Raw genomic sequence first — 26,582 nt, 5'->3', positions numbered from 1 at the left:
TAACTCTAACTTCTAACTCTAAGCAACTGAATAAAAAACAATATTAATTCATCTGTTGATGCTTCTGCAATGTTATCTTAGCAGTGGGAGAAAAGCCAAAGTTAGAGGTCAGAATTATTATCTTCCACAGCATAAGATGTACTCAACAAGTTAAATACAATTATCCATCATTTAGACAAACCCTGTTTGTATTGGGTGATTATTGCTTTCCAGGTGTCTCACTAAGTACTACAGCTGCACAGACTGATCTCATGTACTAGTATAGGTTTGAAGAAAGTTTACAAAGCAATAAAGCTGCATTCTGGTAAAACACATTTCAGAATAACACATTGATATTTAATCATTCAACTTTGGGCCTTTAGTATAACATCACTTGGTCAGTTTCTGTAAATACCAGAATCAAACAAGTAACAGCGTAATGGGTTGCATTGCACCACAAGGCCCATTTCATTTGAATATGTTGCCCATGTGAAGGGAAAAATCTTCTCTGTCATAAAATGTTGATGAATATTTTTAAATCGGTTTGATATTGTTCAAACCCACTATGTATGCGACATGTTTGTGGTAAGAAGATGGTCTTGCAAAAGAACATGTGGAGCCACGAAGCAGCTTAAAATGCTATCAAACGACACAATGGCGTCAATCTTTGCATTTATCTACCAGTGATAGTAATCCTGGCTATAGATTTCTCCAAAGTCAACATACCCTTTCAGCTTACTCATACATAACTGTTACAGACAGTGTTGCAGAGGTACACTTACTTGCAACTCTAGGCCACAGAGTGGCCCAGCTTGCATCTGCAAATTACAAATTGTGATGCTTGTTTGTGTACGTGCCTGCACACCTCATTACTGTGTTTGTGTCCATGTGAGTGGGTGTGTGGGTGCTGAACCCAGAAAAAATGAGCATGCTGGCTGGTTGGAAGCGAGAGGATTTACAGGAATTGGAGGAGAGATGAAGCAATAATGGCTCTGCATAACTGCCACAGCCTACTGCCAATAACATGACGAGGGTGTGTGTGTGTGTGTGTGTGTGTGTGTGTGTGTGTGTGTGTGTGTGTGTGTGTGTGTGTGTGTGTGTGTGTGTGTATGCCTGACGTATACACGCATCATTTCCTAGAGAATCACAGCCTCTGGGCCGAGACCCAAAAAGTCTGATGGTGTGTGCACATTCATACCGAAACCTCTTCTTGGACACACTTGTTTGCAGTTGCAGTGAAAGCAATTTGCCAAATTTATTAACATGACCATTACCTTATCTCCTAGTCACTTTGTCTCACTATCGTGCCTCAACAAGAGGACTCCTTAAAAGATTCAAAAACATATGAGCTGTACTCACACAAACAGTTTAATCTGAATCTATGTGCAGGTTGCATTAAAATGTGGTGATGTAAAGAACAAATCTTAAATAAATTTAGATAAAACTGCCTTGCACAGCTATGTTTATCCAAAACTCGACCTCAAAACTCTAAATAGAAAATTAAAATTATAGTCACTCGATGTGTGCATCGACCAATCAGCGTCCTGGGATGAGCTACTGGCAGCTTAATTTGTGGTTTAGGTGTGTATGAAACAACGTGGAGAAGCTACTCTTTGTTCAAAACAACAATGGTGGCTCCTAAAGAGGTTAGCGTAGATGCTACAATAGCATCAGCTATATCCAAACAGGAGAGCATTTCTTCATTGAAAGAAGCTTACTGCAAACTGTTTATTAGCGGTCTATCTCCTGCAGCTGCTGCACACTTTACTCAGGGCAAAGCAGCAGGGAGGACGAGGTTCTGAGTCTCTTTTCTTTTATCTGGGACTTCAGATATATTACATTAAACAAATCAAAACGCACATGCTTCATGGATGTATTATTGACAAAACCTCTGGGCAGCTTTGGTTCTTAATTCTTTGGACTGAGGTCAGACTGGTGCAACAGTACCTGCATTTTTATCAATATTTGTGTAGATTCTTATTCTCATTTTTGTGTATATCCTATTCTTGCTTGCTTTGATCACAGGAAATACTGCTATTTTGAGTGGGAACCAAAAGAGAGACTTCTGCTGTCATTTTTTTAAGGCAGAAGATGACAACAGAAATAAAAGATTCTGAGCAAGAAATGTCTCTCATTACTACACCTGTTCTCGTGTGAGCATTTCATCTACCCATGCACACTGGTGTCATAACTGCTGTTAAAATGTAATTTAAAAACCTCACAGTCTTCCTATCACAGAGCATTGGACAGACTTAAGCTGAGGACAAAAGAGCAGCAATGCAGAGTAACTCAAAACATAATCTTGACGTAATGTCATCAACATTAAATCGCCAATTTATGAAATACATAATAATGATAAAAAAATCTCATCTGTGATTATTCTGCGTAGAACTGAATGGTTCATCCAGTAACAGTGTTGAGTTTGTCTACAAATATATACACACCTGCACATGTGTAGGACTGGCACGTAATGCATGCATCAGGTGTGCATATTTGAGTGTGGGAACATGCATGTGGGCTGGTGTTTGCACATATGGATTTATATATCTGTCTTTTTAAATCTGTACATCTGTGCGCCTGTGGGTTTATTTATCGATCTCTTCTGTGTGTCAGACCGTCTCGAATTGATCTCCTCCATCCTACTTCTCTTGTGTAAGAGCATCATGACTGATTGTTGACCCCAGAGTGTCCCCTATTGTAATCTCTTGACCTGATATCTGAACATGAACAAACCTGTGTTTGAGCACTGCAACCATAATCATTTTGTAATTTAGCAAAATACAGCCCTCTCACAATAGGATTACTGCTTCAACAGCTCAGCTTGTTCAGATGCACTCGCTTATTGAGTTTATGTGTTTAACCAGTTAATGACCATAGATAGAAGAAACAGACAACTGTGTGATTCTGTTTGCGCATTAGTGTACAGAGATAATATGCAACACTTGAAACTGATCAAGTCTGAATGGCTTGTATTGCATATTGATCAGTTGTAAATGTTAAACACTGCAATTGAGGTTTGCTGCTTTGATTAAATCTTGATTTGAAGGCTTGAGCCTTTGAATAATTCTGATAGAGTGGAGACTGTTAAGATAAAGGCTTCAAACGATAGCTGTAGGGGGATAGATTACACCTGTGTTTATGTAGCTAGCCGCAGTCAGATCCACCCTGTGGAAAATAGCAGACAAAATAAACTCAAACAACGACATATATATATATATATATATATATATATATATATATATATACATGTATATATACACATCATGAACATGAACAGAAGTTCTCTGCCATTAAATTAAGCCAACACACCCCTGTCCATTTATCATCAAAAATTCCACATGTTGCATAACCCATAAACTTCCAAATCTAATGACAGAGTGCTCTGAGTTCACCTTTAATGCAGACCACAACCATTGCATCATGCACCTTTCCTCTGGAGAACTGACATTTTAGACTGGCCAAAAAATCGTTGGTAACTTCACTTTTTGTATTGTTCAAGGGAAACCTGAGAAACAGGCAGTGATGAAAAAACAGGTTTCAGGAGAAAGGAAAAAAAGAGAAAGTGTGAGATAGAGAGATGAATGTGAAATGATACAGTAGTGAAAGAATTATCCAAATAAAATGTAGAATAATACAATTAAATGTCTTGCATTCAAATTCATAATTAAATATTTAGTTTTACTTTTAGGGAAACGTGCATATTTCCTTTCTTGTCAAGAGTGAGATGAGACGATCAATACCTCTCTCCTGTGTGTACTATAAATATGAAGGTCCAGCCAACAGCCAGTTAGCTTAGCTCAAAGCCTGAATTCAGCAGAAGACGTCTAGCCTGACTCAGCCAAAGGTAAGCTCCCAGATGTATTAGCTCACAATTTAACACACTAATAAGTATTGACATTTAAGTAACAAAAGTAAAAACACTCATTATTCAGAGACGCATCACCGTATTCTTTTCTTTTTTAATGATGCATTTATATGTAGGCAGCATTTTAATGTTTTGTTAAATGTATCTGATTTAGGTGGAGCTAATTTTAACTGCTCTGCTGTAAAACAATGCATTGTATCTTATATGCTTCTTAATTTTTTTAAATCTGAATCTGGAAAGAAATCCGCAGCTGTAGAAGTAAGATGAATGTAGCAGAGTTTAAAGGCGCTATATTTTGCCCTGAAATATAATGGTGTTGCAGACACTCGAGGAAAGAACAACTATGGTTCCTCAGAATTGACTTACATGTTAATGTAATTAGTTTACGTTTCAGCTCTGATGAGATGTCTCTCAGTCATGGAAGACTGAGAGACAGAAACACAGTCAGGAAGGCACAATGATAAAGGCAGGCCTTTAACTTTCAGACAAGCCACTTCATTTGGTCACTGAGCCACCACCTTGACACAGTAACTCTAAGAACTCAAGCCAGATCTGAGGACAGAGACCCTGAGCAAGACAAGTTAATGTGTCACCAACTTTGGCTTCCAGGCAACATTGTGAAATCCTCATGGGAATGCTTGCAGGTCAAGTAAAGCTGTCAAGGGAGAAAGGGAGGGTTTATGGTCAAAGGAGCTTATCTCAGCAATTGATCCACTGGTATAAAATGCTGCCGATGGCAGCAATTCAGAGTGGACAGGCAGCTTCAGCACTGAGCCACCAAACCATCTACTCTCTCCTTCTCCTTACAGTTTACCCTCATCTTCAATCCACCATGGGAGTTGCCTACAGCGTGGGAGAGTAAGTGAAACGAATCATCAATTGAGCCGTAAACATTGCTGTCCTGTGTCCTGAATATGGAGGTGTTATCTGGAGTTCAATCAGACAGTACTTTGGATGGCTTGTTTCAATACATTTAAACAAGAAAATGGGAGCTTAGCATTGCAGACCATTTAATTATGTGAAGATTTCAAATTGTGTATTGGATATAAACTTTGTTTTACAGTCATAGTGATAAGTGTGCTCCGTGTTATATTCAATTAAACATATGCAAACGAAGCAGGGGGAAGTTGTTTTAGACATTTCATGGAAAAGGAGTTGTGTTGCAGTGCATATTTACTCTCTAATCAGTGGGAGATTTAGTGTGACTGAGTGACAAGAAGATATACAGTATAAGTAGGTTTAGAGAAAGAAAGAGACTTGATTGAGGTTAATCATCCAGAGAGTCAGGTTTATACTATAAGTTGCAGTATACTGTAATTGCTTTTGTAAATGGTAAATGGACTTCCAGGGATTTTAGGAATGAATTGCCCAGAAGTGGCTCTCTTTTGGAAAACCGTAGAAGGTGGCATGAATCCATGAAAAATAACTCGGACTATAGCACAAACACTACGGATTCCTGATTTTCACTTATCCTCAGATATCCTCAGCCCAGCATGATTAATACTCAAAACACTTAAAGCATGCCTCACTTTCCTGCTATTCATGTCCAGGCACGACTCAAATCACAATAGAGTATTGAGAGTGATGGCATTCTGCTCATGGGAAATAGAGGATGGGCCAACTGTCAAAAATACTGTAAAGTTGCAGCAACATTACATGCTTATTTTGAGTCAAACATTCATTTACTGTTCTGCTGTTAAGATGAAACACACAGTGGTTCGGCTTAAGTTTATTTATTTTCTTAGAACATTGTGTCATAGTAACTGCAGTGTGATGTTTGATACTAGCAGCCCTTTGCTTTTTGTATTAAAAACTATTAATTTTAGCCATGGTAGGCCACGTGAATCGACACAAAATCTGTTTAGGTACAATATATGAAGATTATCTATCAGTTAAACGTTCTCCTGATGTTTCTACAGGGTCGACCACCTCTATACCTTCTTTGTATGGTGGTCACCAGAAATCTACACCAAGGGCAACAAGAAGCACCGCCAACAACGCTACCTCATCAGTGAGAAACATCAGAATCGCTTTCTGGTAGTGGAGAAGAACAAAGTGGCTGTGAGCAACAAGCTCCACAATAACCCTGTCAACCCCACTGCTAAAAACTGGGAGGTAAGGTTTGCACAAACACACACACACACACAGGCACACACACACACACACACACAGGCACAGACACACACACACACACACACGCACATTCAAGGATGAAACAAAAGCCCACTGTGGCTCAATAACTGCAGGGTAACATCGGGTCAAGACAATAAACACAGTTTAAACATTAGCTTAACATTTGCAAAGCATTAGTTCATACAAATCCTCAAGTATCCCCGACTTACAGTAACTGATGCACCAGAGTGCTTGGCAGTTCTCCCAGAGGTTGTGGGAAGATATATCCATATATGGACATCCTTTCTGTAGCTCCCTCCCATTATCCCAGAGGAGAGCTTCACTTTCCAGTTCTCGAGAAATGGAACTGTTTAATATCAGAGCTAACCAATGAGAAGCCCCTCTACTTAAGTTTTTCAAACCAATAGCATTTAGACACAAAAGTGAAAGTAGCTCAGAGGGAATAAAGTGTGCTGATGCTGCCCGTTTTGAGTAACAGACATGTGGTACCGCAGGGTGCAGAGCTTGACAGAGAAAACAGAAACTATGAAGCTGCTGCCAGAAAATGTTAAGGTGCTTTTTTTTGCCAGTGACTGCCTGGAGCCATATGTTGAGGTAAGACTGCTATGCTGTATGTTATCATTTTAGGAGATGCTGTGCATTTATGACGTAAAATATACTTTACCTTAGGGTAAGAAATGTTAGTCATCATACATCCTTCCTAGCCAGCTTGTCATCCATCAATCCAGTTTGGAATTAACTTGTGATGAAGCTGTGTAATCCAGCGTCTGCTGGTTGAATAGCATGTTTAGTCTTCAAATTTCACCTGTGCCCTGTCTAAATTACTCACTCACACACAAGGTGCTGTACGTAATGTAGAGGACATTTTCATTTTGTATCATCTCTTGTCCTCCACCAGATTATCACAGTAAAGGACTCCAAGCGGCGTCTGAGTCTGTGTAGCTCGGGGGACTCTGAAGCAGAAGAGCCCGAGTACCAGGAGGAGGTGGAAAATGCTCTCCCTGTCCTGAACAACCACAGCCAGCTGCTGGATGGCCAACACCTGGAGCGAGTAAGTGTGCGAGTACACACACACACACACACACACACATTTTATGATTTGACAGAAATCTTAAATGTATGTATGTTGTATCACATATCCATTCTATCAAGTTTGGAAACTGCGGTATGTGACAGTACAGTAATACCTGGCAACATTTCAAAATAATCGAAGTGAACAATTTGACAATGATTAGAGCCATCAACAGAAGGCTAATTATTTATTTTAATACCTTTCAGTCGGACATTTTATGATTAACATCTATTATTTCAAACAGCTTGCTGTCCACATGCCGGCAAGGACCCAGGGCTACCCATGGCAACTAGTCTACAGCACGGCCATCCACGGGAGTAGCCTGAAGACTCTGTACAGGAATATGGCTGGCCTAGACAGCCCTGTGCTGCTGGTCATCAAAGACATTCACAAAAAGGTTTGCATCTTAATCCAAATGTAGTCAAACTGATTAACTCTGATTAATCTGTGGGTACTCCTTAAATAACCCCAATGTCTTGGTCTTTTCAGGTGTTTGGGGCTTTTTCTTCCGATCCATTCAAAGTCAGTAAATACTGCTATGGCACAGGAGAAACCTTCCTGTTCAGCTTCAACCCTGACTTCCAGGTACGAGTGAAGTTTCTTATTGATGCAAACTAATATCTAACAGCAAGTCTGAGAACTGATGTATTTATATTACAAGTCAAGGTTGCAATTATTTAAAAGCAATTCTTTTCTTAGGAACTAAACACAATATCAGAAAAGAGGATAAAATAAAACATATATGTGCTTTGTTTTAAGAATATTTTGAAATTTGTGCACTGGGTTTGAGTTATGGCTGTCCCAATATCAGATTTTCCCTACACCATAATCATGGCCAAAATAATGAATGATAATGATATAACTCTAATATATATAGAAAATCTGAGAAAAGTATATAATGCTATCAGTCAGATTCATCTTTATCTTTATCATTATATGTGTATTTTTAACAAGATATAAATATTTCATTTTTATGTTATCGTCAATACCAGTATATCAACCTAGTTTGGGTAGAAGTGTCTTATGTTTTTCATTTGGCATTCACCCAGGCATACAGGTGGAGTGGCGAGAACTCCTACTTTGTGAGCAGCAACCAGGAATCACTGCAGATTGGTGCAGGAGGGTAAGTTATATGGTTATTAGTTTCCCTTAAAATATAGACATGCTCACCCAAGGTAAAGACAGCTGTTAAGCCTGCCCTTGTCATAAAGTTATAAAAAGGAAGACCATAAAGTAATAACTGTATCTGCTGCCAGTAAGATATCAGAGTTTACAGCACCTGGTATCTGAGAGAGATTTGACATTAAAGTGCCTTTTTTTTTTCTTTGTCTGTAGGGGCGGATTTGGCCTGTGGCTGGATGCTGATCTGTACCATGGCTCAAGCTTCTCCTGTCCCACATTCAACAACAAGTCTCTCTCCACACAAGAGGACTTCACTGTACGAGACCTCGAAGTCTGGACTGTGCAGAACTGAGGGCAGAACATCTGAACAGACGAGCTAAAGTAGAGCCCACTATCCTGTCTGGAGTCACAAAATGTCAAGACTTTAAAGGGTATGTGTGGTTTTAGCCACTAAATCTGATACAGCAGAAGCTATCATCTGTGCCCCTGGTCCAGATAAGCCCACATCCAGTAGCAGAATCCTGTTCTAGCGGTTCTTGGGCTCACCGTTAATGCTGGTTTGATCTGTGCCTGTAAAAGACAAGTGGTCAAAGGAAACCCTGCCATTCAGGGTCCCGCCTGATAAACTACTGGGTATTCATAAGTAGCCCTGTGCTAAGACCAGTCAGTAACTGGATTCTGACGCGTTAAGCCCTTCATGCCCTCTCTTTGTTGTGGGGAGCATTATAATACAAAGTTCACAGTAACACTGTTGAATATGATTAATTTAACTGCTGTAAGCACATTCAGGATTTAAATAATTTTCTGTCTAACAGCCATGCATGTTTGAGAAAAAAATGTTTGTTTACAGTATTTATCTCTGTGTGTAAGAGTGTATGATAAAGGGCTGTATAAAATGTTAAGGCTGTATAAAACGTTAAGAAAAAAAAGGTTCATACTTATTTAATGGTAAAAACACTGTAATTTGATAGGACCCGCAATTACCTATCTGGACTCTATTTGTACTTGTATTTGTTCTAACATTGGGGCTGGTTTTAATGTTCTCCATTTGAAAACTACTGGCGCACCTTACCACTCAAGTTGAAAAATAAAAGTGTAGAGTTGCACTATAAACAATGTATGATCTTATGTGTGCGGTTGGTTGAGGAAGAGACATCAACTGTCACTTCTGTTTTTGGAAAGTGAGTTACCTGTCTGACCATTTGCATTAATAGGCAATATTAACGAAACGTCTTTCACAATCTATATACATCTATATGTATGTTTAAGGACATCTTAACAGGAATGCAAAGCAAAAGTTCTTGTTGTTTCTTTTACTTTTGTTTTGGTTTGTTTGTTTGTTTGTGTGTATACCAGTGTCTGCCAGGCGGTGCTGGCACTGCCAATGTTGTTTTGTGGAACCACATTAAAAGGTTGTCTTTCCTGGTGAAAGACAATGTTTTCATAACAATCATATTTTATTATGAATAAACCTTTAAATCAACATCACCTTTCCACTGAGGAAGCTGTTTTTTTAATGCTATAAATAAGAAAATAGAAGTAGACTTATGTTCGAATTATCATATTTTTGTGACTCAAATCAATAGTTGATGTTACTGTATTTGTGCTATAGTATTGCAAATAACTACACAAACATATAAGCTAGAATAAATGGAGCAACCACAAAATACATTTCCCTATTGAATATTCAATCAAAAAGGAAACAATACAGTCGAACAAATTACAACAAAGTGAACTTGCAGACCCCCAGACAATAGGCTGCTGTATCCCTATCTAGCTGAAAAGGGCCTACACATACATCAATGACCTCCTTTTCAATTTAGTACTAAAAAAAACAGAAAAAAAATATTGAGGCAAAGCAAATCAGAAGAAAAGAGTAGGTTGAACACCCGTAACAAGATGCACTAAGTGTGAAGCAGAGTGAACACTTGACAAGCTACCAGTCTAGACACAGTCACGAATGGGTTACTAAATGAGCCAACGGGCACCCGTACACTGGCCCTCAACACACTGCAAGTTAAAAAAAACACATGCAAAAAGACATAACACAAGCAAAATAAGAAAAATCTGCACCAATTTGACAACATAAGAACTGTCTAGGATAGAGCCTCTGTATGAAATAACGTTACCAGCCCTCAGTCAAAAGTAGAGAGGCTTTTGTAGATCTTGATCTGCTATATATACACATACATTTTCCTAAAACAAAAATGTTTGGCTTAAGACCTCAGTATCTTTATATTCTTCATATGTTTTTTTCAATTTTAAGTTAGGCCTACTCTGCCTTTTCTAAATGAGCCTTCAATCACTCCTTTTTTAACTGGACCTATTAACTGAACCAGATAGACACAGGAATGACCGCTTTCTAAGTCCAAAAGTCTCTTTTGGATTTATATTGGTTTAAAAAGTTTCTTACTCTCATTACAATGTTACCAAATTTTGGCTCAAAATATGGAGAAGACAAATACTATGCAATTAATGTACAACATACTAAGGGCAGCTAATGTTTTCATAAGGCACACATATAAACTGAATACAGGAAGGGTCGTTTTACCAGAAAAGGGGGATGAAAAAAGTTAGAAAAAAAGGTAAAATTTGTTTTCAAATACAATATGTTGAACCACATCGCTACCTGGTGGCAGTTTGATCTAAATACTGTATATAGGAAGCTTTGATGCCATCTTAAATTTAGATCGACAATCTTTCGGTTTCCCCTTGACAGCTCGATGGCCTCTGGGATCGACTGTGCAGGTCTTACTTCTGACAGTAGATTGTACAACCTACAACAATGGCAGCAGTCGAGGCTACACAACCTGCCCTGGCTGATGTTTCCAAAACCAGCAGCGAAGGATATGAAAAGAAATGTATTTTCTGCAAGATTGTACACAATGAAATGGGCACGGAGCTTCTCCACTGTGTGAGCATATTGCAATGGTTAAATAATATTAAGTGCAAGGCTAGCTAGCTTTAGCTTGTTGCCTTTTGTAAACAGCTATGTTTAGAAGCAACGTTATCGGCTCTGTAACAAGTGACGTTGTGAAGAAGTAGCTAGAATGGTTGATTTCCTTTGAGACTAACGTTATGCAGGCTACCTGTACAGTAATTTAACTACCACATTTGTATTTTGTACTTTAGTTTGTAGTTTTATGCTGGTCTATTGTGTTGTATTGCAGGTGTGGCTCATGTTTCCCCTCGCGTCATTGCATGCCTATATTGTGTCCATGTGCTAGCTTTACTCTGTTTTATGTAGCTCATATTTTTCACACTTAAGACCTTAAATAAATTCAGCTAGATTGAATTAAGTGACCTCACTGGCGACTCCTGTTTGGAAGTAACAGCTGCAGTAGAGCTGCTGCAGATAGGGGACTAAACTGATGATTTAATTAAGATGTGTCAAAAGGTAACTGACATGTAGTTTTTAAATAAGGGTTGAACTAGAGTAAACACTGTTATCCATGCTCTTCTACCCTTCCAGTCCTGAAGCTGATGCATTCATTTGTATGTTTGATAACTTGTTCATGTATCTCTGCTGCAGGATGAGGACATCTCATGTTTCAGAGACATCAAACCTGGAGCTCCCCATCATTACCTGGTCGTTCCAACCAAACATGTAGGGAACTGTAAATCACTCAGCAAGGAACACGTGCCTTTGGGTAATGTTTACTACATGCCTCTTTACTGATTCCTGTGGAAATGGTTGCATTTTGAGAAATGGCCACCGTCATTTCACTGACAATTCATTGCCAACTAATCCTGTGGACAAGAACTTGTATTTTGTGTTGCCTGTTGCAAATTGTATTAAGTTTAAAAAAACAACTTGTGTTTTTGTATTCATACACAGTGAAGCGGATGGTTGAGATGGGGAAGGAGATCCTCCAGAAAAACAACGTTACAGACCTCAGTGATGTCAGGTGAGCTTCATTCAGTGGGGCATTTTGTAGTTCACAGCTCAACACTATAGAAATTAGTGGCTCATGAATTTAGTTGCTACAATGTGAATACTACAAAGGGAACAACTTCAAACATTTTCAGCAAAGCAGCACTTCTCACCCGCGGTCAAGGCCCAGTTCAGTTTCTATTTTACCAAATAGTGAAGCATTATTTCGATGTTAATTGTCCCTTTAAAAACAATGAACACTTTGCCTGTCTAGACAGATGAGCAAGCAATCGATCTTTAGTTATGCCAGGTACTAATAAGCCGTATTTTTATCAGTACATTTCACAGTATCAGTGTAAACTAAACTATGAACTGTATTTACCTAAAAAAAAACAACAACCAAAAAACAGTAGGTCTTAGTCTAATAGAAATTGATAATCTGATGTTACTGACTGGTTGATTCGCTTTGATAACATCTGTTGCTTTGTTGATGAAAGTGGCACTTAAACTGAGTAAGCTTTTAAAACTTTTTAAAACTTTTCATATTTTTAAAGTAATGAGCCTGTGTGCACTGAAGCCCTTTCCCTTGTCTGCAGGTTTGGTTTCCACAGGCCCCCTTTCTGTTCTGTCACACATTTACACCTTCATGTCCTGGCACCTGCCAGTCAAATGAGCCTTATGTCTCGCGTCTTCTACAGACTAAACTCCTATTGGTTTATCGCGGTAAGCTACCTCTTTAGTATACCTTCTGTGCTCCAGTACGAAACATGCTATTATATATCATTTGATCACTTCTCTATTACTTCTCTATCCCTGATTTGTGCATCATCACTCATCATTTAAGAAAAATAAGATGTGAAAATGCTTGTTCTTCATAAAATTCAAATCTCTTGTAGGTACCATAGTTTAGACATCTAAGGACTGTTGACCTAGTTATTTAGTATTTGATGAACAAACAGGCCCATTGTTTAATGTTCTTGCAATTTGGAGTCGTTTTCTCATTCTGAAATTAGTAGTTCCAGTTCACTCAACCAGTAACAATTGGAGTAAACCAGTAAATTTTGATATGATGTATTGGCCTACACTGGCTGTGACCCCTGTTACATAAGGGATTTACGGTCTAAAAGCTGGTAAATGGATGAAACTGACTGGAGTACAGTGCTGTAGATCTGTATAGTCAACACACAAATCACATATTTAGTTCAGTTATCCTCTTAGTGACACTACCTTGTGGTGACAACATAGTTTAGTTTATGCAAGTAGAGTTCAAAGGTCAACCATAAGTGCTTTTAGTCTAATTTCTGCTCTGTCCACATTTGTTAATGTTTTGCAGGCAGACCAGCTGATTGAGCTTCTCAACTCTAAAGGAGAGACCAACTGATCACTTGTTTGCATCCAGTTCTTACAGAACTTGACTTTGATGTGACTGAAACATCCACCTTTCACACTCTCAAATTAAGATGCTGTCTTTCTGGTCAGGGCTACTGACAGTTTTTTAACCTGGTGACACATTTTTAGCATACAAAGCATAATGAAGACTTGAATGAAGCCACATCTTGTTTCTCGCTACTCGAGGCATGCCACACCTCGTTTTGTTTTTTTTAAATGTTTTTACAGAAGAAGTTAATAAAAAAACATTTACTTTATGGACCAAAAGAATATGGTGTGATTCACCTGATTGACCTGTTTTCATCTGTTAATCACCTTTTTACTGAATGGAAAGGTTAGTACAACTATAGATTGCCCATATAATTCAAATCTGTAGTATTTCCTGACATGGAATACTGCCTTAGTGTTTTGCCAATCTGATTCATGCATGTATAACTGACATTCATTTCAAACTCTCGATGAAATATGAATTTGTGTAATTGATAAAATTACATAAAATGTTAACTAGCTGTGAATATCACTTCCTCAGCTATGTTGAGTTTTTTTTTTTCCTGATGTGCATTTTGAGGCTTAGCTGATGTGGGTCAAAGTTCAGAGTAACACTTCCATGAAGTATTTAAAAAGCTCCTTCACAGTAGAAGCTGTTAGTGATCCTTTGACACATGCATAAAGTGAAGTGCGCTTAATCAACTCAACAAGCACTGAAATATAGTGGGGTATTTGTTTGTATGTGATGCAGTGTCTTTAAGATATACATCATGAACAGTATTGTGCATGAAGTGAATATTTATGCTATACGATAAAACTGTATACTAAGGGATGAAAAGAAAGAAAAAACATACTGTACTGTATGAAAGTGTATGCACCTTAAGAATGAATTAACTTATAATAAATAATACATTGCTGCTTCTCCGTGTGTTCCTAATGTAGTGAGTCCTTATTATCAGTTTACACTCTCTTTCCCAGTCATTAGTTTAACTACTCCGGTCAGTGCTTGAACCCTTAGTAACATAATAACAGACAGGGGGTTGTTACTTTTCTTTATTTACTATAATACCTCAAGCAGTACTTTTTTATGCTGAAAAACGTTCATTAGTTTGCATGGCCATTACATTAAAGCAGCATTTTTTGTTTATTGTAGATGTATGCCAGTGTGGTGCAGGTAAACAAAGTGTCAAACTGTAGCAAGGTTGCCTAAACTACAAAGCACATTACCAATGCTCTGAAGCACCCAAGCCAACTCGGATCAAGTTCATCCTATAGCACCATATTGTCTGTCACAGGCAGCCTCGTGTTCTCTTTGGCTTTGGTTCAGACTCATTAACCAATCTGACTTCATTTCAGCTGCTCACTCTGGCGCTTTTCCCACATTAAAAAGCTATTGAAGGAAAAATAGGGAAAGGTATTTGTTCAGCTCTGATTTAGCAAGACAATAAGATAATGTAAACGACCTAGTCACCCTAGGAAACATGTATAAGGTAGAACTCCCAAAGAATAGAATTTCAGTCTGATTTTTTATGTTTAGTTTCAACTTCAGACCAATGTTTCTCTTTATTTGTGCTTAAATTTTAGCTATGCATATCCTGTCATGATTTTATTCCCCCTGACATATGACTATTATTATTTGTCTGAAGCATCTCCATGTTAGGCACAGTTTGGGCTTTTTTGAGTGCTATTATTTGCTTTAAAACTAATTTATCCACATGCTGATGTCCTCTTTTTGTTACTGAAAAATGCTGCTAATTGTCAATTCCCCTGGTATGACCCAAACTGGAAAAATGGTTTGTAATTAATTTTTTTTCTACCTCCTTCATGTATTTGCACTTTGGACAGTTTTAGTTTTACATTTTTTGTTATTATTGATTAAATAGATCATGCTTTTAAGCACAAGGAGAAAATATATTTGTATGCCTAATTTACACTCCTTAGGGAGGTGGCGTGAATTATGAAAAAAACTGAAGTTTTTGCTTTTGTAAGGAACACAGAGCAATTTCTTACTAATAATAGTGCATTACGAGACTTAAGTACACTGAGTCCAATCCCCCTGCTATCTGAATACCACAGTGAGTGCTGCCATGAAGTAGCTCTGTATTGTGCTGCATGTAACATGATCAAGGCATAAACACTAATCCAAGTTTCTGATCACTGCAACAGAGTGACAACTGCATGGTTGTCCTTCCCCTGCCACAGCATCTCTCCCTTAAAGTCAACCAGCCCCTGCTTCCTGGCTCGTAGAAGAATCCCCACTAGTTTATTAGAGATCGTGACATAATGCTCAAACAGTTTCCCAAATTCCACAGTGAAGACTCTCCCATCGCTGCCGCTCTGATCCCCACCATTGTCTCCAGAGTGTCCGATGTTTCTTATCACCTCACACAGCTCCTCAACCTCTCTGCTGATGTGAGTGTGAGCATCCTTCCCTCGCTGCTCTGTCATTGACCCCTGCAGGGGTCTCCCGTAGTCATCCTGCCCCCTCTGAGGGACCACCACACTGGGCCTGGTGTCGTGACTGAAGGGGTTGTGCTTCTGGTTCTCCCGGTGCTCATCGGACCACTTCTGCCAGTTCTCCTTTAAGCCTTTCACAGAAACAATACACGCTGCAGTGTCATGGCTAAACTGAGCAGGATCTGGGATGTCATCTTCAATTTCCACGATGTTGCTCTGGCTGTTCGTCCCCATATCTGTTTTTGTTGAGGAGATCACATAGTTGAAGTGGTCATTTCTACATACAGGAATGCATTGTTGTTCTCCCTGAATAATATCCCTTTACCGTTTTTATTGCTTTATTATTTAAATAATAACTACCAAAAATAATCTCTGCATATCAACGTAAACGGTATTTCATCTAATCATAGTTGTCCTGTCCTGCATTTGGAGTGTTTTTCTGATTCAGCTGTAGAGATCTGTATATGATTATATGGTAACTGATGACACACTTATTAAGTTGACTATTCATAGAAAATAAAGAAAAGTGAAAATATATTTTTACAAAATCATTATCAGTAAATCCATACTAGACGAAGTGAACACACTGCTTTGGAAAAGTAAGCTACACAACCTTTCAGGCATTTGTAGTAAACAATTATTAAACATGATGGAACTTACATGCCACATACTGATTCGATCCTCACGTCAACTGCAATCATGTGGTTATACATACAACACAATACATTCCTGCAGCATTGCTGACAGTAGCAAGAGCGCGGATGCTTTTCTGTCCAAAGGCAAAACCGCTTTGATGGACATCTGTCTCCGCCAATGGCCTGTCAGAAGAGATCCGAGCAGCCAATCACCGAACAGAGAGGGCGGCACTCACAAGGTGCCTCTGAAGGAAAGCAGATTACAGCCTGGCAAGATGAGGAGTTTATCCATGCACGTAAGAGCAGGAGGGCGAGTTTCACATGAGAATAAGTTGCTTATAGGTGACGTGTTATTGTTTTAATGAAAACAAACAAACAATATATGTAGCTAAATTTGGCCAAGTTCACATTATGATAATAAAAATCTCAAACTATCAGCATCTAGTGGAAACATTGGTAAAACGGCTTTATACGTGTATTAAAATACGCACAAAAAAGACAAACACTGCGCACAATTTAATTTAATTTAAGACATTGAATTATATAATAATGAAAGGTAATATCATTCTTCACCATTTATGGTAACTGCCTCCCAAGCGGAACTACTTGTCAGCCCAGTATCAAGGCGGACGTAATTTGAATCCGCAACAAATATGGCGACCTCCACCAGTCGATCATGCCTCCAGTATCTATTACATCTTGCCCAAGATAATCTGGATTTCAGATTGCCGGTAACCTTCATAAACTACTCTCAGTTTCTATCTGGCTCTTGTTGTGAATGTTTAAATTTAATTCTTGAAATTTGGCAGACAAGGGTCCCTCCTCAGGCGGCGTGCTGCGTTAGCTACTTGCTAATTCAAACTGTCAAAACGGATTGGTCACATCTAGGCATTAGTTTCACGTGAGAATTTACCGATGTTTTATCACATGATAACAACACATTAACACTTAATTTCTCCACCGGTACCTCCCTCTGTTAACTCCATTGACATTCTGATAAACTGGCAGTTCACACTTGCATGATCTCTAGCTTCTTTCTTATTATATGTATACCCATTTGTAAATATTACCACGTGAATATGACCAATATGCTTGTTAGCACACCTGGACCTGTTGACATACATTATAAATACATTAGAAAGCGTTTCAACGGAATTGCATTGCTAGGCAACAATCTTGTGTCAATGTTTACTTCCTGTCAGCTGATGGCATTCACATACACTGCAACAGGAAATAAACTGGGACCAGTGGAATGTTTACATTTACAACTATGAAATTTAAACTGCAGTAATTGCACACTTGAAATTAAAGCAGAATAATGTTTACTTGTTTTTAAATTTACTCTACTGTGATCTTATGATCTCTAAATCATCCCACAGGGATCTGAACTGATTTTACATCTTGTCATTTTGCATGTGATTTTTGTGTGCGATTTATGTGCTCATTCTTGCAGGAGATTAAGGCCTTGCTCGCTCTCAGAGGAAAACCATTCAATCCAATTGGAAACTTCCAAGAAAAGGTTTGCAAATGCACTTCAAAACTTACCCTTTTATTTTCTCAACTGCTATATAATAAAATGATTGGCTATAATTATTGCTGATTTGATGGCTACTTCATCAGAAGGTTTCTGTTCCCCAAAGTCACTAGCTATCTTGCCTCTTCTCTGTAGTCTCCTTTCTGGTGTCTGGATGGTTTGTCCGAGGAGGATGTCCGCGGCGTCATGGCCAGATCTGTTTGTGCAAAGTAAGTGTTTTAGCTTTCTGGGAAGGTAAGCGATTGCCTGAACATGCTGCACATATTTCCGTCCATCTCAATCTGTGCCTGGTTGCTTTGGCAGTATTTCTGTACTAAAGTGGCTAAGATGAAGCTGTAGTTCATGTTGCTTTACCCTTGTAGGTCTGCTTTTGAACTTTGGGGCCACGGACAAACACACAGTGAACTCAGAACATCCCTTTTGAACTACCCATCAGAGAACATGGTTTGTGATGCTACTGCTTATAGTACGTTTGTGTTGGACTCACTGCAATTTTTGAAAGTATTTCCATATGAAACACACAGATTCTGAGCTTGTCTTCTAAATTTCTGTTTGTGCTCTTCCTCCGCATTCCCCTGCAGTCACCATTCATGTACAAAGACTCAACTTACAGAATCAACGTCTACACTTTCAACAAAACTCTGGAGTTTGCAGACAGAATCAAAAGGATTGATGTGAGTAGAATGCAGATCAATGAATGAATGAGCACATGTGAAAAACATTGAAATGTGCGTGAATGCATCCTTGAACGTTTTGTATCCTCTCACCAGGATATGGAGTATCTTCCGTTTCAAGGAGCAGTGAGCCTGAAGAGCCCTCAGCACATCTTCTGTTTGTTGGAAGATTACGGCACAGACCCCAACGACATCCCTGAGCATCCAAACTACATCTATTTCGGTCGATGGGTGAGACACATTTGACTGATTGTTTACATTTAAAAAACAAGAGGTGATCAGCAACTCAACACTTTTTTATCTTTACACACTCCTGCACCAGATAGCCGATGGACAACGTGAATTGATCCGCTCTCACAGCGTGAAAAACAGACACTTTATAGGGAACACCAGTATGGATGCTGGGCTCTCGTTCATTATGGCCAACCACGCTAAGGTCAATGAGAATGACCTCGTCTTTGACCCGTTTGTTGGCACAGGTGAGATAATCCTGAAACTGACTCTCACTCACATACATAGCTATAGCATAGACAATCACACACTTGACTGGGGCTTTGTCTCTTGATCTGTTTTAGGGAGCCTGTTGGTAGCATGTTCTCATTTTAGAGCCTACGTCTGTGGAACAGATATCGATTACAACACTATTCATGGCAGAGGTAAGTTTATCAACTTAAGTTGGGGTTGTGGCTTTAGTTCTGTTTTAAATCATATTGCTTCTAGTCATATCTGTGTTCAGAACCAACAGCGGCAGGAGCCTGCTTTGAATTTCAGATACTTTCAAAATCTCTTAAAAGTGCTGTTGTCTCTCAGGTCGCTCGAGCCGTAAAAACCAGCAGTGGCGAGGACCTGATGAGAATATCAGAGCCAACCTGCGGCAGTATGGAACAGAGGAGATGTATGTAGATGTAATGGTGTCTGATGCATCCAAGCCTGTGTGGAGGAAGGCAGCTCTGTTTGATGCCATCATTACTGATCGTAGGTTTACCCTTAACAGGCCACTATTAACACTTTGGGCATGTTGAGAATGAAAACTTGTCATAAATGTGTCCATAGCTTTTGTGATTCCTGCAGCAAGCTCCAGCTAAATATTTGCAGTCTATTGCATTCAGCTCATAATGGGATCATCTTTGTCCTTTGCTTTTCTTGTTTGTGGTTCTTGTGTGTTCCTTCCGATGTCAGCTCCATACGGTATCAGAGAGTCCACAAGGAGAACGGGCTCCCACAAAGATGTTACGAAACCCCCTGACGGCATGTAAGTAGGACTGATACTTTATGACTTCATGACAAAATGTACCTTAATTTGTACAAAAGGGACATATTTTACTCTAGTCTCTGCAGGTATCATTATATGTTCTCAGTAAAAATGCCCAATATGATGGGCAATGGTGGTGATTTTTCTTTTTTTAAGAAAGTCATTTGAAATGTTATGTTTTCTCTTCCGGAAAACGGTGGATTGCACCCTCTGGGTTGGGAGTGAGTCACTGCCCCAAGCGAGGGAGTTCAAGTATCTCGGGATCTTATTCACGAGTGAGGGTAAAATGGAGCGGGAGATGGACAGGCGGTTCGGTGCAGCGTCAGCAGTGATGCGGGCGTTGTACCGGACCGTTTTGGTGAAGAAGGAGCTGAGCCGTAAGGCAAAGCTCTCGATTTACCAGTCCATCTACGTTCCAACCCTCACCTATGGTCATGAGCTTTGGGTAGTGACCGAAAGAATGAGATCGCGAATACAAGCGGCCGAAATGAGCTTCCTTTGTAGGGTGGCTGGGAGGTAGACCCAGAACACGCTGGAGAGATTATATATCTCGTCTGGCCTGGGAACGCCTCTGGGTTCCCCAGGAGGAGCTGGAAAGTGTTGCTGGGGAGAAGGACGTCTGGAGGGCCCTTCTTAGCTTGCTGCCCCCGCGACCCGGCCCCGGATAAGCGGAAGGAAATGGATGAATGGATGGATGGATGGATGTTTAATGTTATGTCTGTTGCTCTGGTCTAAACCTGTTTGTGTTTATTTGATTCTTCCAGCTATGCAGACTCTCACGTCCCTGTCTCACAGGCATACCACCTGAGTGACATCTTCACAGATCTGTTAAACTTCTCAGCCCACCACCTGGTCTGGGGTGGGAGGCTTGTCTATTGGCTGCCTGTCTACAGACCAGAGTGAGTATACATACACATTGTTCTGTGTCATTAGCTGATATAATAAAGTTTTTTTTTTTTAGAATGATGAGTCTGCTGCTACAGATACTATTTAAAAAAACGTAAGCCTCTTAAAGAAACATCCAGTTCTTTAAAGCTTACTGATTCTGTTATTTGAGCAGTCAAACCGTGTCTTTTACTTTTATTGTTTTTGTTGTTGTTGTTGTTTTTGTTTAAGAAATGGCTTTGTTAATGGAGATTCATATTTGAATACTAGATTTGAAGTAAACTTTGTCCTCATTGGGATATATTGAGAACCCCTTCTGCTGGTGCAAATAATAATTTGTATCAATAGGGGGCAGGCTCAAACCATAAACCAGAACTGCACAATACAGGCTTGTCAAGAGCACAACCTACAACGCTAAAATCTTTTGTTGGCCTAATTAATTGCTCAGTTGCCAAACAACTTGAAGCTTGGGAGAATTTATAATGTTAACACTGTAATGTAAACTTTTTATAAAATGTAATAATGGCATATAATTAGATTAGTAGATAAGTTTTGAGGAAGTGTAAATGTAGCACAAACAGTCAGAAATATGTGTTGTTAATCAGTTGACAAATAATGAAGTAGTTAATGAGCTTCTAAATGCTTTTAAAACCCAGGGGTGGGTAGCATTTCCCCTTAGCACTATTCCATTCCCGCTCATACAAAACGTCATCCTGCGCGTGTAACCACCTGTGTGAATTACAGTGTTCATACAGAATAGTATACAGGTGTGTAGAGGTTTCCCCGATCAAACAGCTGGGTCACAGTAAAGCCACAACTGGCTTATACTGCACAAGACGGCTCTTCTGAAACAAAGTAGTACATTGTTTAATGTTTTGTGCACTAGCAGAAAGTGAAGTGCTGACTCAAAGTGCAGGTGTTTGACTGTAAAGGTATGACCCACAACAGACAGCGGCAGCAATGGTAGTTTGGGGAAGAAATACCCTGCAGGCCTGAAACTCCTTCTGGTCACTGATTATAAAACAGGGAAGGAGATGAGATAATCACGTACCTTCTGGTTTTTAGTATGTCTGACACACACACACACACACACACACACACACACACACACACACCTTGCAAACCATGCTCGTGTGTGCGTGCGTGTGTGCATGCGTACATATGCATGAATGTGTGTGGTCTTGTGTTTGAGCCCATGCATACATGTGTGTCATCATGTTCACACATTTGTCTTTGCTACTCATCTACTGGCGCTTGACTCCAGAGCGCCGAGCCAAAATAAACGTCTGAGGTCAGGCAAGTCAGAGATGTGAACTGTCTCTGCAGTCTGACCTGTGTGTGTGTGTGTTTCTGTGTACAATCAAATGTATGTCTGTGTGTGTAAGCCCAGACGTAGCCTGTCTCCTGGGCCTAATCTGGGGCTCTAGAGGGGAGATATCATGTTTCTGTCACCCCCACATACAGTATGTGTGTATCTGCGTCCATGGCTTTGACAGAAACAGTGGGGATTGTGTGTGTCTGCCTGCTCCATTAGAATAGGGAGACTGTGTGTGTGTGTGTGTGTGTGTGTGTGTGTGTGTGTGTGTGTGTGTGTGTGTGTGTGTGTGTGTGTGTGTGTGTGTGTGTGTGTGTGTGTGTGTGTGTGTGTGTGTGTGTGTGTGTGTGTGTGAGATGATGGCAGGTGACACACAGTCCTGTCAGCAAAAGACGGCGTCTAGACCAGGTCAGACCCCTTAAGTTTCTCCCCTTAAATAATAAATGGAGGAGGAAAATGTATCAAGACAGATGATGGAATATCAGTCATCACTGCCATTAAGTGACCTAATTACAACATAAACAAGTGAGGAGAATAAATAAAGTGGCTGTATTGTCAGAAGTAAGGGGATACGTATAAATGAGACTTGTTTTCATTTGCAGGTCATCATTTTTTACTCCAGCGTAAATGTCTTGACATTTTCTCTCATTTAATGATACCGGGCCTTCTACTTAAAACAACTGTCCACTGCTTCTGCTGCAGCATCAGATTTTGCATGCTGTGACATTGGTAACATACATTTGCTGGATTTTAAAATAAAAAAAATATATATAATAATTTGGAAATGTATTTAAGACTCAAGAAAGGCGAATACAGCGCCGAAAACCCACGACCAATATTGCAGTCCAAAACCAGAGTGAATTTTGGCTTGGTGAGCACCCTAACCCTCATTGAGCCGGGGAGGAGGGGCCAACTTTGAAGGCTGTGTTTACAAACCGAAAAATCCTACTCATTGTGCAATCATATGTTTAAATATTCGCCAACAAAATGCATCATCATGGCAAAAACAAAAAATATTGTTGAAATTAGTGTGGTCGTGTCTAGATGGTTACCCTCAAGTTGCAAAACTCTCGCAAGACTCGCTGCCCATCGACACACCCCACCCTTAACCATTTGTGGTCAATGCCTAACATCAACAATCTTGCGATAGTTTCGCAACTTGTGAGTTACCTTCTAGACCAGACCCATTAGTGTGAGACAAATTAAGCCAGTTAGCTGTAGCGTTTTGTGCAAAAGTGTCCAACAGAGCAGGTTCTCCACTAGTGACTCCTGATTTGCAGGAGAGAATTATCACCTGGCTACATCACCGTTAGTCACCCTGACGACCAAACATCCCATCGCAGCAGAGGCCCACATGTGGTCATGGCAACGGGGCAGACAAACAGTGGACCTGGCTTTGAGTCGGACTGTTGCTACTTTGATGGTGGCTAGGAGAAAGCGCTACTGACACAAATATGCAAACACATACATCATCCGCTGTTAATAGGCCCTAACCTGGCCTGGCTAGTGATGACAGAGCCAGCAGTCAACCTGTCAGGTCAGAGTCACTTTTTCCACCTTCATCTTTGCACAAAATGAGCTACTTTACCAGCCAGCGTTAAACTGCGCTGGTCAAATATTTTGTGATTTGATAGGTGAGAAAGAAACAGAAAAATGTATGGAGGGAGAAAGGAAAGAAACAGGAACGGGTGTCATTTGGACAGGATTGGCCTCTCCAGATAGAATAGGAAGTGCATTATTTTCACGGGGGCCTTAAACATTCCTCTCAATTAGCTCTCCATGTGTAATCAGAATTGCTATACCTCTATTTTGCTATCTTTCCCTGACTTACCTTTCAGAGACTGAAGTGTAACGACAAGTATGAATGTGTCCCCTTTTTTCAGGTACTGTGAGGAGATGGTACCGCTTCACCCCTGTCTCCGTCTCGTCAGTAACTGTGAGCAGACACTCTCCAGCCACACTTCACGACGCCTGATCACCATGGAGAAGATCAAGAAGCCTGAGGTTGGTTTCTTCTATATAAGAATTTGTTACTTTTCTTTGTCATATTTGAGTGAACTAAATACCCAAGAACAGTCTGTTGGTTTGATGAAACGAGCTATTTCAATAAGTCACCTTGGGATCCGGGGAATTATATAATAACTATTTTCCTACCTATTAGACAAAATGATTAATTGAGAAATAATTGTCAGAATAATCATTTATGAAAGTTATAGTCAGTAATATTTGCTAGCCTTGTTTGGTTGGTTATTTTAAAGGATCTAAAATGTCCATTTTTCTTCTGATTCTTCTGATGTGGCTGTAAAGTTGACCATATCTAATTTGATTCATCCTTTGATTAAAGCACAACTTCCTCAATATATTGTTTTAAGTTATGTGTTGAAGTTTCAATAACATATCTGCACCGTACCAACTTATATATGCTGCAGACTTTGTTTACTGTAAATGAGAGCATGTGTGTGGCTGGCTGTCCTTTCATATTTTTGTTCATGTATGTGCATATGTGTATACTTTTACATGTCGCCCCAATGGAAGTGAAGCTGTCTCTCTGTCTGTCTAGTGTCCGGGGTAAATCCTCACCATCTGGCTGTGATTGGCTCATTTATTTTATACTCAAACTCTTAATGGCTTAATCACACATGGTATGGAAAATAATCCATCTTTGGATCTGAAATCCATTCCACTTCAAAAACCCCAAATTGCTCCCATAAAAGGCCCTGTATGACACGCACACACAGCTGTTTGATCTTATCTGACTGCTATCTATCTCAGGTCACAGAGTAGTTCTTTGCATACAGGGCTCAATCTGCACCTATTGGCACTAGTTCATCAGGATGTGTGTGCGAACATCTAAATGGGTTTGTGTGCCTATGATACGTGCGCATGTGTCCACACTGTTTTCTTGTTTTGACAATAATGGGGCCCACCTTATCGCTGTAAAACATTTCCTGTTAAACTATGGCAGAAAAACATCTCTGAAGTCTCACATTTTCTTATTTAATGGGTGTGACAAAATGTGTTTGGTAGCCATAAACCACTTGTTTTCCAAATTAGTTTGAATTACTTTATTTCTGCTGTTTTCAGTTGTGTAGTTAAGTCCCCCTGTCCTTATTAATTTTGGGGTCACGGTTACGTTTTGAGTCTAGTTTTTTTATAGAGTAGTCATGGAAAATGTTTTTTAGGTAACTTGGCAGCATCAGCAAGCGCAGAGAGGTGTTGCTGACAAATTACAGGCCCAGCATTGGAGTCATCACTTACAACTCAACTCACCTCATTATTCCTCTACCCAGCATCTCTCTTCCTCCCTTCATCCCTCCGTTGACCAGCGGCTACCTTACAGCCAAGACAAACTGTTTAACTGAAGAGATTCATAACAGTTCATATACATTACTAATATATACAGGCTCAGTCCTGTTCCTAAATGCAAACATGGAAAAGTATGCAAACCTTGTGATGCTAATATTATACTAACATGTAGTGGAAGTTGCTTCATTGACTCAGGAGAAGGAAGAGCTGCTTCAACTTTTAAATCCAAATAACCTTTGTCATAATATAGTGTTATCAAATGTTTAGTCTCAGGACACACTCAATTTTGGATGAGGGAAGCATTAACAGGTTTATTTTTATTCCTTTTATTTTTCTCGTCACATTCTTTAGCAATCTGTAAATTTGAATGGCAGAAGTAATACAAAATACCTGAATTCCAGTTTATATGCCACTACATATAATGTGGCTAAATGCTGTAAGAAGTTCTGAGTTTATTCTAGTTGGGGAAAACAGGGAGCACTTTTCATCAGTTCAATACATTTGTTTCTTTACAGGAATTAGACAGCCTGGACCAAATTGCAGACCAACGCTTCAGTCCTTACCAGGGACACAACGCCTTCAGAGAAAAGTATTTCAGTGGAGTAAACAAGAGGTGTGGCAAAGAGGACAACAGATCTGTCGTCAACGGAGAGTGAACGAAACGCCTGCCTCAAGTGTGTGTCTTTATAGAATAGAAGAAACAAATGCACACAAGAATCAGAACGTGGTGGCCTGAAAGAGAGGAACGAACTGATCACTTATTTGTTATGGTTTTAATTTTCTAAATCTTTCACATTATTTTAATTATGATACTTTATATGCCTGTACTTATTGCTTTGCAAATAAATGGATAAAACAAGTTTCCTTTACTGAGTGCTGACTACTAAAACTAAAAGGCAGGTACTACACAAAAACAGTTGACTGCCTGAATGGTGGGATGTTAGGCTGGGTTGTCACTACCAAGATGGGTGGTCGAAGCCACCCTTTTTAAGCTTCACAACGGCTTCTTAGAAACCTATGGGTCACGCCACAGAGACTACAGCCATGTTTTATACAGTCTATGTACGAGAAGGTGGAGCTAAGTACAACAAAATACTGAAGA

The 26,582-nt window shown here is 39.6% G+C and overlaps 4 protein-coding genes across 4 annotated transcripts; 3 read left to right on the top strand and 1 right to left on the bottom strand.

The window, feature by feature from the left end:
* Positions 1 to 6,420: 6,420 nt before the first annotated feature.
* LOC129109884 (nuclear receptor coactivator 7) lies at positions 6,421 to 9,659 on the top strand. Its single transcript, XM_054622031.1, has 6 exons — positions 6,421 to 6,571; positions 6,876 to 7,028; positions 7,294 to 7,446; positions 7,539 to 7,634; positions 8,099 to 8,172; positions 8,385 to 9,659. The coding sequence occupies exons 1-6, from the start codon at positions 6,458 to 6,460 to the stop codon at positions 8,521 to 8,523; spliced, it is 729 nt and encodes a 242-aa protein (XP_054478006.1). The 5' UTR covers positions 6,421 to 6,457; the 3' UTR covers positions 8,524 to 9,659.
* A 1,239-nt stretch (positions 9,660 to 10,898) lies between these two features.
* On the top strand, positions 10,899 to 14,334 carry hint3 (histidine triad nucleotide binding protein 3). The gene is made up of 5 exons (XM_054621993.1): positions 10,899 to 11,085; positions 11,704 to 11,821; positions 12,010 to 12,079; positions 12,642 to 12,768; positions 13,379 to 14,334. The coding sequence occupies exons 1-5, from the start codon at positions 10,957 to 10,959 to the stop codon at positions 13,424 to 13,426; spliced, it is 492 nt and encodes a 163-aa protein (XP_054477968.1). The 5' UTR covers positions 10,899 to 10,956; the 3' UTR covers positions 13,427 to 14,334.
* A 631-nt stretch (positions 14,335 to 14,965) lies between these two features.
* Positions 14,966 to 16,113, bottom strand: si:dkey-29b11.3 (actin-binding Rho-activating protein-like). Its single transcript, XM_054621243.1, has one exon. It carries the CDS (start codon positions 16,111 to 16,113, stop codon positions 15,577 to 15,579), a length of 537 nt encoding a protein of 178 aa, XP_054477218.1. The 3' UTR covers positions 14,966 to 15,576.
* Positions 16,114 to 17,162: 1,049 nt separating this feature from the next.
* Positions 17,163 to 26,331, top strand: trmt11 (tRNA methyltransferase 11 homolog). The gene is made up of 13 exons (XM_054621902.1): positions 17,163 to 17,245; positions 17,968 to 18,033; positions 18,184 to 18,257; positions 18,411 to 18,492; positions 18,630 to 18,722; positions 18,819 to 18,953; positions 19,045 to 19,201; positions 19,298 to 19,378; positions 19,533 to 19,697; positions 19,902 to 19,974; positions 20,739 to 20,873; positions 24,058 to 24,178; positions 25,996 to 26,331. Exons 1-13 carry the CDS (start codon positions 17,168 to 17,170, stop codon positions 26,134 to 26,136), a joined length of 1,401 nt encoding a protein of 466 aa, XP_054477877.1. The 5' UTR covers positions 17,163 to 17,167; the 3' UTR covers positions 26,137 to 26,331.
* The last annotated feature ends 251 nt before the right edge of the window (positions 26,332 to 26,582 follow it).

The sequence above is a fragment of the Anoplopoma fimbria genome, chromosome 20, assembly GCF_027596085.1.
Source record: "Anoplopoma fimbria isolate UVic2021 breed Golden Eagle Sablefish chromosome 20, Afim_UVic_2022, whole genome shotgun sequence".
Classification (NCBI taxonomy): Eukaryota; Metazoa; Chordata; class Actinopteri; order Perciformes; family Anoplopomatidae; genus Anoplopoma; species Anoplopoma fimbria.
This window is presented reverse-complemented; position numbering and strand designations above follow the sequence as displayed.

What these genes read in the sequence shown, in the direction of transcription:
- LOC129109884 (XM_054622031.1), top strand. Translation starts at nt 6,458, where the DNA reads ATGTGGTACCGCAGGGTGCAGAGCTTGACAGAGAAAACAGAAACTATG. An exon ending in TCAAAGACATTCACAAAAAG is followed by an intron (nt 7,447 to 7,538) that starts GTTTGCATCTTA and finishes TGGTCTTTTCAG; the next exon opens with GTGTTTGGGGCTTTTTCTTC. An exon ending in CTGCAGATTGGTGCAGGAGG is followed by an intron (nt 8,173 to 8,384) that starts GTAAGTTATATG and finishes CTTTGTCTGTAG; the next exon opens with GGGCGGATTTGGCCTGTGGC.
- hint3 (XM_054621993.1), top strand. Translation starts at nt 10,957, where the DNA reads ATGGCAGCAGTCGAGGCTACACAACCTGCCCTGGCTGATGTTTCCAAA. An exon ending in GCACGGAGCTTCTCCACTGT is followed by an intron (nt 11,086 to 11,703) that starts GTGAGCATATTG and finishes TCTCTGCTGCAG; the next exon opens with GATGAGGACATCTCATGTTT. An exon ending in ACAGACCTCAGTGATGTCAG is followed by an intron (nt 12,080 to 12,641) that starts GTGAGCTTCATT and finishes CCTTGTCTGCAG; the next exon opens with GTTTGGTTTCCACAGGCCCC.
- si:dkey-29b11.3 (XM_054621243.1), bottom strand. Translation starts at nt 16,113, where the DNA reads ATGGGGACGAACAGCCAGAGCAACATCGTGGAAATTGAAGATGACATC.
- trmt11 (XM_054621902.1), top strand. Translation starts at nt 17,168, where the DNA reads ATGGCGACCTCCACCAGTCGATCATGCCTCCAGTATCTATTACATCTT. An exon ending in TGATGCCATCATTACTGATC is followed by an intron (nt 19,698 to 19,901) that starts GTAGGTTTACCC and finishes TTCCGATGTCAG; the next exon opens with CTCCATACGGTATCAGAGAG. An exon ending in CTGCCTGTCTACAGACCAGA is followed by an intron (nt 20,874 to 24,057) that starts GTGAGTATACAT and finishes CCCTTTTTTCAG; the next exon opens with GTACTGTGAGGAGATGGTAC.